General features: G+C 40.3%; 1 protein-coding gene across 1 annotated transcript in view; it reads right to left on the minus strand.

Annotated features, from left to right (window-relative positions):
* tsnare1 (T-SNARE Domain Containing 1) overlaps nucleotides 1–13,801 on the minus strand; it is a 188,897-nt gene that overhangs the window by 42,725 nt on the left and 132,371 nt on the right. The window contains exon 10 of the mRNA XM_032517696.1: nucleotides 1,030–1,112. Coding sequence (XP_032373587.1) covers nucleotides 1,030–1,112 — 83 coding nt within the window. The remainder of the gene's footprint in view (nucleotides 1–1,029; nucleotides 1,113–13,801) is intronic.

A 13,801-nucleotide genomic window follows, 5' to 3' on the forward strand; every position in this document is an offset into this window, starting at 1 on the left:
GGCAGACAGAAACAACTGGAAACTGCCCAGAAAAAGTTTTCATATTGAATAGCTGCTGATATGTTGAAAATGCAAAATACATGCATATATAGACACATTTAAGTTGATTTCACTGCTCCCTGGATATAGATATGATTTAAATAAAAGTGTAATTTTGGTATCAGATTACAATTGACTCCAGAACTGTCTAACTGACTGTCTACCTTTTACTGCCACTTTATTTAATAGACAGATTTTACTGATAGTCTAAATTTCCATTTTCTATGGCTGTTAAAAGGCGTTGCAAGTAGAGTTCAGATGGAGCTCTGAAGCTAAGTAACCCATGTAAAAAAGGTAAATCTGTTATTAACCCAGTGACACTGAAGTCAATACATTATTTACCGTAGCCAGGGGGCCTACTGAGTCCCTGACAGGATGGCAAAGGACACACATATTTTTTTCTTGAAACCAAAGAGCGAAAGCAGACCCTTGGGCATCTCATAGGACGTCTCTCTAATTCGTGCTCTGAAGTGGAAATTCTAACTATACCCCAAAAACCACATATACAAAAAACATTTTCTGTTTAGTTTCTGGCTGCAGTTGTTTCCCATTATTGCATTTTCCTATCTAAATCAACACACTTGTAGGATAATATTGAAAATGCATAACACTTATCTCAGTAGAAGTAAGTCTAGCTCATGGAATTGGAATTACGTATGTGTTTTTTTTTTTATTTTTTATTTATTTTTTTTTATAAGACTCCAGGCTAGTATTTCATGTTTTTTGTCTCTCCAAACAATTAGTTTAACTGAAGGCAAAAGCTAGTAAAGTATGACATGAAATTACATCATATCTGTTATTATGCTAGTGGGGGGATGTGATAAAGCTGTGTAATCTAGTTAGCAAAGTCCTCGTTTTGCATGGCTGATCAAGCTAAGCTTCTTGTGACTGCATTACAATGCAAAAGCTCAGACAAGTACACAAAATGAAAACAGATCAAAGGGAAGGCGAAGCGTGGAGCACGCTGCAGTACGGGCCGGTCCACTGTACCTGGTATTGGTTGGCTTTTGCAAGCTCCTGATTGGCTGATTCAACGTTGGATGATGTAGTCTGGATGTAATCTTCAATGCTGTCTGAGGAAACACAGAGCAGATGGATTGTTGGGTCACTGTCATCCAACAACATGGTCGGGTGGTGTGTTTTATCACACACACACACACATATTTATTCATTTATTTATTGGTAAAACAAACATAAAAATCTACTGTCATCTATTGTATGTATTCCAAAAAAACACCAAACTTCTTTTTTTTGCTGTTGGTTCACTTTGATTGAATTATCGTACTCATTTTCAGGTTCATACTTGTAATTTGGGTTTCTACTAGAACATATTTACATGCTTTAATGTTAAAAAAAACACATTATTTCTCATACTGTCTGTCTGCATATACCTGGATTCACCCCTTGCCTGAAAATGTCTGTTTTAGTGCCTGTCTCTTTAAGCTCCCCTCCTGAAAAGCCCAGTTTGCTCCTATCGGCCTGTGAGAAAAATATGGCGCACCTTTGCAAAGGTAGTTCTGGGTGGAGATACTCAAATGGGGCGTGGGATATTCTAATGCACCTGCACGTGACAATGGAAAGAAGAGGAGCCAAATCTAAATCCCATGTTTGGTTTTACTGAACCCACACAAAACTAACTGGGTTGTCTTATTTCACAGTTTGTGGATTGGCATGCACTACAGGATGTTAAAAACAACAGACAAAGCCAGAAATCTTGGTGTAGTCATGGACTCAGACCTGAACTTCAACAGCCACATTAAGACAATTACAAAGTCAGCCTACTATCACCTTAAGAAAATATCAAGGGTTAAAGGACTTATGTGTCAACCGGATTTGGAAAAACTTGTCCATGCCTTTATCTTCAGTAGACATGACTACTGTAACGGGGTCTTTACAGGTCTCCCTAAAAAATCAATCAGACAGCTGCAGCTGATTCAGAACCTCACTAAGACCAAGAGACTGGATCACATCACTCCAGTCCTCACTAAGACCAAGAGACTGGATCACATCACTCCGGTCCTCACTAAGACCAAAGACTGGATCACATCACTCCAGTTCGAAGTCTTTAACTTGGCTCCTGTGTCTCAAGAATTGATTTCAAAGTACTCTTGCTAGTTTATAAATCCCTTACGGTTTAGGTCCAAAATACATTTCTGATCTGCTACTGCACTATGACCCCCCGCAACCTCAGGTCATCTGGGACAGGTCTCTTTCTGTCCCAGAGTCAGAACTAACAGGGTAGCAGCTTTCAGTTTCTATGCTCCTCATATCTGGATAAACTCCCAGAAACCTGTAATCCGCTGCTACTCTCAGTTCTTTTAAATCAGGCTGAAGACCTTTCTTTTTGATGCTGCCTTTCTTAATAGACTGCTCATTTCTTTAAATTTCTTATGCTGCACTGTAACTTTATTCTGTGTGTTTGTTTCATATTTGTTTTTAACTGTCTATTCATGTGTTTTACCGGTTTTTAATGCTTATGATTTTTAACGGTTGTACCTGTGTTTTATCTGTTTAACTGATTTGTGTAAAGCACTTTGAATTGCCTTGCTAAATGCGCTATACAAATAAAGCTGCCTTGCCTTGCCTTACCGACAATTAAATGGATGCACACAAGCATGGGAATTAAATTTCCCATTGTCCTTCCAGGTGGCTCCAGTGATTTAGTATTGCACATGCATAGAAATGGCTAAATCAAAGCAGCAGAGGCCCAGTGTATCAGTCAAGCTCCAAAAACCAACACTCCTGCAATGCAACTCAATTGTGTCTTTGATTGAACCCTCTTGCCAAAAAACACTCATAGTTTTCTAACTCCATGTTCTGGAGTTGTACATTTGTAGCCTCCAGGCCCAATGACTGCGTTAGAATTCCTTGCAAAACGTTAAACTGTTTATTTGTGTGTCATCGTCTTCTGTCTGTAATGACTGTATAACCATACTAATGTCCTGCGTTTCCTGTTTCTTTGGCCTAAAAACATCTGGCCAATGGAGTTGGCCAAACAGTTGAAAATTAGATGTCTGGCTAAAATTGGCACATTTACTGAAATTGGATTAATGTGTTGATTAAAAATGAAATGTAATGCATTTTTTAAATGGTCAAAACCCCCTCAAAAAACAATTTATGGTTTGAGCATCAGACGGGATACTTTTCTGGTGTTTTTGTAGTACATACTGTATTTTTTAGATAATTGTCCCTTAAAATAAATTAACAGACTGTGACCTTTGAAAAAGCTCTGCCCTCCAAATTTTGGTGGTAAGCAACACTTGATATTGGATATCGGAAATTAAGTGACGTCTCAAAACTTATTACCTTTATACCGGAGGGCCTGGGTTGCCTCCACAATCAAGTGTTGAGCGTCAAACTTCCTTTCTGCATTCTGGTAAATTCTTATGCAGCAATATGGTGCAAACGTCTTTTTTCATTTTAATAATGGACATTTCAACCTCTCCGGTTTCAAAATAACATAATGCACAGCTGTTTTTTTTTTTTGTTTTTTTTTAGAAAAGTGTTCATTTACACGTACCTGTGTAGATATACATGTACGTCATATATATATATACATCAAGAGCATGCCAAACCTGTAGGTGCGTGTATCGAGAAGCTCAAGCCCACGTAACCAATCAGAATCCAGAAAATAGCAACAACAACAAACCAATCACTTCCTCTCTCCTCTTCCTCACTTTCTAGACGTCCATTTGTCTCAGTTACATGCAAACCTGCAAATGAAAATTTCCAGTCTACACCCTGGCCAGAGGTTTTGGAACGACTCGTTTTCAGAGGCAAATTCTCTGTTTTGTGAAAACGAATGGCCCAAACAAAGGGAAATGTCTCCGTTTGTCAAAATAATCACGTCCGTGTAAACGGGCCTACGTAAGGAAATTCTTACTCTCCTCTTTCTGGAAAAACACACGTGTTTCAAGATGCTTCTTTGTTTAGAATCATGTACATCACAACACAAATGTGTTAGAGAATGAGACCTTGTTTAACCAGAAGCTCCAAAGTTCAAATCTGCATGAAGGACATTAAATCAAAAAATCTATACATACCCCCCCTCCCCCCCCAAAAAAAAAAATCTTTGCCTATGAGCTTAATGGAAGGTCTGACTTTGTTATATGTTACTATCACCACCACCCTCAGTGTTACAAGGACTGCGACTATAGTTCACACTGGTACAGCAGGGCCTCTTTTAAAGGCTGTCAAACACTGAAGGTAATGGGATGAGACAACATGTTATGAACTGGATGGTCCAAAATATTTGGTATCACCACATAATACCCACACATATTTCAACTGTCTATAACAGTAAAGGCTATTGATGTTTTAGTGTTTTGAGAGTGAAAATCCAGTTCAGAGATGTGGGAAAGACTCAGTGTTTCATGTTGTTATGGCCTCTGATAGTTACTGCACCACTTGAGCTTTTGAGAATTACCTTCTGAACTTAAAAAGAGCAGGAGGTTAGGTAATTATGTGCTGATTGACTAAATGCACTTACTACTCTGGCGAGTTGGAGACGGAGCAATACGTGTCCAGATCACCTGATCTCACTCCCACTAACAATACTAACAATTGGTCATTGTCTCAGTGTCTTAGCGTCTGAAACCAACACAATCCTCCTGCGGGCAGACCAGCAGCTCCACCGCGGCGCCGAAGACGACGTAGTTTTGAAAGAGAACGGTAGAGAGTAGAAAGAAGACTGAAAGCCTGTAAGGAGGGTGTGGGGTGGTGGGTCACCGGTTGTCCCGGAGACTGGGGGTGTTGGGGGCGTTATCATGACCTGTTCTTGTCCCACTAGTCAAATGTGTTAGGTCGCCCTTAGGTCTACTTCCCATTAATAATAGAATTAGAATGACGATTGAAATAATACATGTTTATTAAACTGATTATCAGCCACACGTTTTCATGTCAACCTGATCATAGATTGAATTGATGATTATTGTCGATCATTTCCTAATTGGGGAAAACCCCGTGACGTTTCCAGTCTATGGGTCAGACTCAAAGACAGGGAGCTCTGCAGCAGTGTCCACTCTCGCTGGATAAACCGACCACGGAGCTGCTGCAGCGCGCCTCCCGTCATCTGATCAGCTTCAGGTTTGTAAATGACTGCTCTGCTGGGAGATGCTGAGGCAGATGTGTCGCGTTTTTGCGCCGTGTATTCTGCCGCAGTTCAAGGTTTTCCACATCCGTTGTAGAGCAGCGTACAGCCACTTCCCTGAACTTGTCATTCAGAGACCCACAACGGGGCTCCGAGTCGGTCTGAGGTCTGAGATCTACGGATCAAGAGCAATCACATAATACAACAGCAGACTATGGTGCAGGTGGATTATTTTCGGAATATTGTGACTTATTCTTGTAATAGCCTATTATTTTTCTGAAAAATATCACTAACCCTCACGTCTAGGGCAACCAAAGGTCTAAAGCCAGCCTTGGCGCACGGCCCCTTTTTTCCGATGTTAAACTAGCAAAAGTGTAGTGCAATCCCTGAGACATAATCAGGAACTGTTGCCTTCAAACACAAAGCTATAAATCTCATACACAGAAAGAAAATCATGTTTTTAAGAGGATTAACCCATTCCCTCCATGAGCTTTACTCCAGTGACACCTGAAGTCCATACTGTCAGTGTTGTACCAATGATTTCTCATCTCATACTGTATGGTGGATCTGACTTTGAGTCCTTCAAGGACACTTTAGGACGCTATACAGATTTTCAGCCCTTGGCAATTCATTCATATCTAAACACCAAAATAAATACAGTAAAGTACCAGATCTGTTGTACATTGTATATCATAGAATAAGCCCCATCACCCCACAATGTATCAACACTGTAAAACAAACTCTTTTGAAATGTACAATGAATTCAACAGCTGCTTTTGTTTGTATGATCCAGGTTTGTGTGTGTCCTGCATGAGATCCAACCTTATTGATTGCCTTTCTCACACACGCCAAGCATTATTTGTTAAAAGTGTGGCCCTTAGGCAGCGTGAAAGCTGCTCTAAAAGCACAAATCCTTCCTTCGAGCCTATTTATTTCTTTGTATTACCTGCTGCTTTGCTAACAAACGCCTCCACAGCACAATCCATAGTTTTCATATCCGCCACAGCAGCAAGAAAGCTTTCAAAAAAGACCAAAAGGCAATTTCAGTGCATCTCTTTTTGAGGGATAAGGGCCATTATCGCATGACTCTGTAATGATCATATTGGACTTCTGCTGTTGATATAATGCCATGAACTCGTCATCTATCTCCACGTTCACCCGTTTGGGCGGACACACTGTGTTCCTGTCCAAAACGCCATTTCTTTCACATGCAAATGACAAATGGCTGAAAAACTGTGCAGTTAATGCACGTCTAATTATGCTGAACATGCACCAATGTAACAGAATTCACAACTAGAAGAAGAACCGAGTGTAAAGGGGGAACCTGTTGAACATTTCATCTCATTCACTCTCAGTGGCAGCGTCCTAGTCTTTGATTCAACGTTTCCTTTACCTCTCATGTTAAGGTTCAAGCTGCAAGGTATGTTCTAAAGCTCCCTAAGAAACTCAAGTTGTTTTCTCATTAGCTTGTGATTCATTTGCATGTGTTTCCTTAAAGTACCTCTCAGGGCCACCATAGATTGTGCCGTTTTAAATTAATTTAATTGGAAATAGTTGTTGACAAACTGTCCAAAGAAGAAGTTAATTAACCCCACTCGTGTCACTGAACCGGGAGATCGAGTGCCATATCTCAAAATATGACTCAGTCCTGTTTTTTTACCTCATTAGCGCCTCCATGAACTGGTGGTAGAATCAATCAGGAAATGGGCTATCACGAGCCACCATGGACAGTAAAAGAAATGTTGGCACATATCCATTAGCAGGTTTCCTCCAATGCACCCACAAATGCAGAAAGTAGCCAGCAAGTAGAATGGATGTTGGTCTTTTAAACAACAGATTCTCTCTCCCATCTCATAAAATACGGATGCTTGGTCAGGTGCATTTGGCGTTGTTATTGACGCGAAAAGTCGCTTTTAGCCCATCCTCCATCCATCTTCATCCTCTATCCGGTATCGGGTCGCGGGGCAGCAGCTCCAGTAGGGGACCCCAAACTTCCCTTACCGAGCCACATCAACCAGCTCCGACTGGGGGATCCCGAGGCGTTCCAGGCCGGCTGGAGATAAATCTCTCCACCTAGTCCTGGTCTCTCCCCGAGGCCTCCTCCCAGCTGGATGTGCATGGAACACCTCCCTAGGGAGGCGCCCAGGAGCCTTTAGCATTGTATCTAAATGCACTTTATCTAACAGCGCCTAGTCAGGCATAGACTGTTAGGTTAAGGAGAGTTGTGGGTGGGCTTACTTTCCATGACATGTGGAAAACGCGACGACTGTGTTTAGGAAAAGAAGAATCAATGTTGGTTTAAGAAACGTGACACGCAAGACACGAGCCGCAGTCTCCTGGGTGAAAGTCCTGTGTTGTTGTGACCCATCCACCCCCCCAACCAACCTCCCTACATGGAATTTTGACCTTTCATACTACTGCGCTACTGTAGGGCCTTGTGCTACGTCATCTACAAACCCTGTGTAGCTGCTGCCCTCTCTGTTCTACCCACACGCTGAAGAGTGCTTTTTTAGTCCTTATGACCTGACAGCCATTGTCCAAACGCCCATATTTTACAAGTTCGGAGTGAGAGTGAGAAGAACACTGAATTTTTTCTCGTCTAAAAAGTTGTCATCATTTTTGATTGCAGTTTTAAATCATAGTGTATATTTCTGTCTTCCCTATGAGAATTAAGTAATGGCGGCGGCACAATTCCCCACACACAAGCCTTCGCACACACCTTCATCCTCCTCCACGCAGTTACTAGTAGCAAGGAGGACAGGGAGGATTAAAAAACATGGATTCTTCAGAAGAGGAAATTATCTTCAATCGAATTTCTGTAAAGTTGTTGGACAACACCAATTTCTAAACAAAGGCATACTAAGAAATCCAGAGAGAGTTGTGTGTTGCTAATGTCTTATTAGCTTTCTAGCAGCTCATTCAGCAACAGATTGAATGTAAAGACGTCCATTAATTAAAAAAATAATGTGTTTTGTGATGGAAAGTCGTGAGGAAAATGAAGCAGTATGACAAATGTGTGTAGCCTACAATGCTGAAGTCCCTTAATACTTCTCAGCACTGTGCATTTGAAGAAAACAAAGGACCTTGTTATGTTGAAATGTGAACTTGGAAATGTATATTCCCAGTGGATCATGAAGGTAACACATTCAAGCAGGTTGCAATCGTCATTATAAGCAAACTCCCAGCAGTTCACTCTAGATGGAAAACCTCTGCTGTAGTGTGACTCATTGATTGGCGCACTGTGGAGACATTCATAAAAGGAGAATATCAATTGAATTGGATTGGATCTATATAATCAAATTGTCAATAATAAGTATATAGTGGGTTTTACAGTTGGTCATTACATCTACCAACAAACCAGATTTAAAGAATTATAATCTGATCTTTCTGAATCCGTCATTTGTTTTTGACTGATGTTGAGAATGTATTTGTGTATTCTATGCTCAATATATTACAAAGCATATACTGTATTTTTGTTACTATGAAAGAAACATTGGATAAATGCCATGTTTTCATTTTACTATGGTAAATTGTATTACATGAATGTAAATGATTTAAAAGCCAATTTATATAAATGACATTAAATTTAGAAATTGTATGACACTGACAAATAAAAAGCCAGCTGGACTCTATGAGCATCTACAATGCCTTATAAAGTCTTAAATGTAAAGATTATAAAATCCCGTTTTTGTGTCTGTCCTTCTGCATTTACTATTCCTTGTTTATTGTATTTTTACTTAAATACGGTTTAAAAAAACTTAAAGCTTAAGAGCAATACAGCAACACTTGTTTATGTGACTTAGTTTGTACTTGCTCAGATTTAATTTGCAATTATATAGTTTTATTTCATTTCCTTTGTCATGCCCAACATGTGGCCCATCCCATAGGGATTACAGACACCACCACTGTTTAACAGACATCTTCTGGTCTAGCAAACACAAGCCATGTTGGAGTCACCATGAGTAACAAACAACGAACAAAAACAAAAAAATATGAAATAATGAAAAACATTTAGAACAGACCAAAACATAACTGGCTAATTAATATCCTCATATGTTGAACAGCCATCTCAATCTTTGAGCATCACCATATTTACAATGGACAACTACTATATGCGAGAAGCCCATTTCCTGCTGTCATTCACACACACACAAACATGACATATTACAACTTTTTTCTAATTGTGACCCTGAGACCTCTTCCTAGGAGCACAATAAAAGCATGAAATACTTCAATGGTCTTAGATTAATCTTTCTGTGCTAATTATAGATGGATGGATGGATGGATGGATGATGTGGTGTGTAGTGTTATAGTTCTATTGTGATTCAAAAAACAAAAAGAAAACCACCACTTTCTCCATTGTGGCACCATCCATTGCCTGAAATGTTCAGCCATGAAATTAAGAACAGTGCATTGGGGGAAACTTTTAAAAAGGGAATAAAATCAGGTATTCCATTTTGTAGAACTGGGTGAGTCAGCCCCACTCTAAAGGTATTTAAAGGCCATCTACATTGCCTGATTGAAGGTGCAGACAAAGGACACTACAACAAAAAGGCAGCAATTAGCAAAAGTTATTGGTCCCATTCCTTCCAAAAAGCTAATCGCCCACACACACACACACACTTCATAATTTACAGTTTGCACCAAATCTGAATAAGTGTGTATTAGCATTTGTACCAGCACTATTTATAACAGTCTTTATAAAACGCAGCTCTTTGCTTCTGTCTCTTATGTCGCCTGTTGTCAGATATAGTCAGCTCTGCATGCCTGGGGATGTGTACAAATATTCATTTGTCAAGAATTAGAGATGGGCAGCCCAAAAATGCGAGATGACAGGGCAGTGTAAGATTAATGAATTAAAAGGGTACAACCAAAGAGTCTTGAGTAAGCAGGAAAATTAGTTCCAAAAAATGTTCCAAAAGACCAGGAATCCAATAACTGGAACTTGGAGACAAAGGGCTAGACTATACACACACTGATCTGCCAACGACGACAACAACACAGAGACTAAACCACACCTGTACCGAGGTGGAACAAGGGACAGGTGACACGCGTCTCAGGAAGATGGAACACATCAGGGTGATCCAGCCAATCACGAAGGCAGGAAAACACAAGGCAGGAAGTAAAACAAGACATGACTGGGAGACAAGAAACTACAAAAAAACAGGAAACTGAAGCATGAAAGCATACGCAAGGATTAAAACGGTAAGACGCAACAGAGAACACAAGAGACAGTAAACCAGGAAACTGGACTAAACTTAACACAATAAAACGAAAAACTATAACAGAAAATCCCAACCATGACAACACTGATAAGACGTCATACTTTTATCTTCAGATATTTCTCTTTGTCATAGTTACCTTTGCTAATAATTGTTGGACTATGTCTATGTATTCTCAGGCATATTAACTTAAGAAGTTTTTCCCCTCCACATCTCTGAGGATCCCCTATTGAAGATCTCGGCCTTTTCGCCTAACGAGTTAAATTAGCCTCCCACTTAATTATTTGGTTAAAAACCAAATGAACTGGAGTGCCTCTCTCCGCCACAGGTGAAAGTGTTTCGCAGCACTGACCAGCTCGTGACGATCACTCAATTGGAAAGTCACCCGCCTATCAGACCTTGACTTCTACTCAGAGTCGACCCCAACCCATCACAACAATATTTCTCAGGGCGTATGGTTGTTGACATTTGTAAGTAACAATTCTCTTGAGAATGTTGCTGATGGAGCCAGACATGGCTGATGGCGACATGTGACCCAGCACAAAGCCTCTTATCTGCCCTATATCTGTGCACCACGGTTAGATGTTTTCTTTGGTCTAAGTTTAAACACCGCAGGTGCGGAGAGCGTTTACAGATATCAGGGTGACTAAATGGATTTTCTCTAACAGTCGATGTTTATATAACCTGGAGCATTTTGCTCGGCAGAGGTTCAAAGTTACTTTTACCCAGAATATACACAGCTCATGTTGTGTATTAATCAAGCATACAAATTGAAACATGAGCACAAAGTTATCTTGCTAATAAGTCAGGGACAACAATGTGAACAACATTTAACACACAACACACCCACACACACACCACACACACACACACACACACACACACACACACACCCACACACACACACACACACCACACACACACACACAACACACACACCACACCCACACCCCTTACCTATGGTGTCGCCTGTTCATGGACCATGCTGGCCAGATCCTTCATAATTGACTGATGTCCAGCATGTCTCTCTGTGGAAACACACGATTACACTAATGTTACACTGCTATTCACCGATTGGCTGAACAAATTTACTTGAATTTCATCACATTATTTCCTGGGTATTAAAACATTGGCAAAGTGTTTCGTCGTGTGTCCAAATATGAATTTGGGTCCTTCCCTGGGTGTTGACTCTGAGTGTGATAGCTAATTCCGCTAACAATCTACTATTACTTACTCACCATTTATCTCCTGTAACACTGTCAGAATCACAATGGACAATGTAAACAAAAACCAAAGTTGGTGCAGCCAAACCAGAGATCATTTTTTTATTCCTTGTCAAAACCTGCCTTCAATACCACAATCAACTGAATGTTGACGGTTGCAATGTGGGTGAACAATAGAAATGAACTGGGACACGATGTATCCTCGAGTTTAAAATGTTCAATGTGAGGTACTTGAAATATTCTACTTTTACTCCACTACGTTCATCTGTTACAGCTTCAGTTTCTAGTTACTTTAGTTATTCCACTACATTCCAGGCAACTTTAGATACTTTAAATTAAGATAAAAAACTAAATTTTTAAAATAAAAATTATAAAATAAAAATTTACAAATCGAGGTTATAGTTATGAAGTAACCTAGCAACATATAACGGCCTCCACGGTCCGCTCAGATGTGAGACCATTAACACAACAGCTGGTTGGATCCTTTACTCTTTCTACAATGGGAAGAGGTCTTTACTTTTATACTTAAACTACATTTTCCTGATGATACTCATGATTTAACCAAAGTTACATTTTATGCTGGACTTTAATTGTAGAGAGTATTTCCAGAGTGGCATTAGTACTTTAGTAAATACTAATTACTTAAGTAAAAGATCTGAATACTTAATGGCAACTTATCATGGTATTACAAGACCTCAGATGTGGCCATGCATAGCACTGAAAAGTAATTGAAAGAGTTGCCCTGTCGTATCATGGACACATTTGGATTGCTTTAATCACTGATATATGCTTGTCTTGAACTTAGCGTAAAGAAAACAGTCAAAGGTTAGTTCTTTTTATTTCTCTGGAGGGCACAGAGCGGCTATGGTTAACCACAGCAATCCTCCAGTCCCCGAGCTTTGTATCGCTCTTAATGTTTCAAGCAATATGAAAGCTTATAAAACCCCTGTCTGTCTATCTCGTGCTCACTGTCACCCCTTTCCCTCCATTATGGCTCCATGCAATCACAGCTGCGTTTGTGTAGATAACCCACTGGGCCATTCATCACAGGTGCAGAGATCTTGTGGAAACGGCAGCCATCCTGCCACTTGGCGAAACACATTTGAAATCCACCAAAAAGCCTCTGGCAAACCTTGTGATGCTAAAGACTTTTTTTTTTTATTCTCTGGGCAAACCCTGCCATCATGCTGTAATAGAATAACAAATGTATTTTACCCTGGCAAAGTATGGGCAATCAGGGCTCTTTCACATAACGACATGAGCAGTGTGTAACCATTTAGCAATATGTGTGGGAAGTGAATAGCAGCGAGAGAGAGAGACACAGAGAGATGTGATGGTTGGGCCCCCTGCCTGAGGCCTGAGTGGGTGGCCAGGCTTCGGGCCAAGACTGTGGCCCTTTTATATTCATGGGCTTTAAATTCTGCTCACCTAGCAGCCACTGGAACCGGCACTGGCTGGGACCCGACCGGAGATTGTTCTATCACATTTCAAACAAAGGTTTACTCAGAGATTTCTTGTTACCAGGCAGTATATTAGCACTGCTCGAGATAGTTTCTGCTCCAGTTTCCTGTGTGAAACCTAATCCGGTGCAGGGAAAGTAGTCAGTAGTCAACGGTTGCATTCACACTTTAGTTTGGTCCACTAATCCAGACTAAGTAAAAGTACAATGCCTGTCATTTCACTCTGTTTGGTCTTCCACTGGGATAAAATGTATCGCTCTGGACATTCCTCGGCCGTTTTTTGTCATTTGCAGATTATCTGTATCTTCGTTTTAATTCTCCTGAAACCGACAAAGTTAATTATTAAGTGTTCCACTGTGTCTCTGTGTCTGTTTGTTCTGGTTCCTGTGACTCCCCACTGAGACTGACTACATTGTACCAAACAGGGCATTTGTGAAAGCACCCCAAAGAGGTCTGGGAACTGTGTTCCATGATGAACTTAATGTGTTGATTTCTTTCATTAGGAAGTCTAGAAGCTAAGGCGACCATAATAGAGCTGGGGGAAGTTCTCTAAATGCCCAAAGGTAATGCCAATTCCTATTTTCGAGCCAGGAAACATGACAATCCTTTATGGGCGGAAACGGAAAAAATGTGTTTTCCATTTTCCGGGCTCCAGCTGGAGTAACTTAACATGTGTGAGTAATATCCATTTGAGTCTTGTTTCACCGTTAATTTTGCAACACTGTTACAAATATGACGTACAGCCTTAAAAAAAAAAAAAAAAAAAAC

This window comes from Etheostoma spectabile, chromosome 6 (genome assembly GCF_008692095.1).
Source record: "Etheostoma spectabile isolate EspeVRDwgs_2016 chromosome 6, UIUC_Espe_1.0, whole genome shotgun sequence".
NCBI lineage: Eukaryota > Metazoa > Chordata > Actinopteri > Perciformes > Percidae > Etheostoma > Etheostoma spectabile.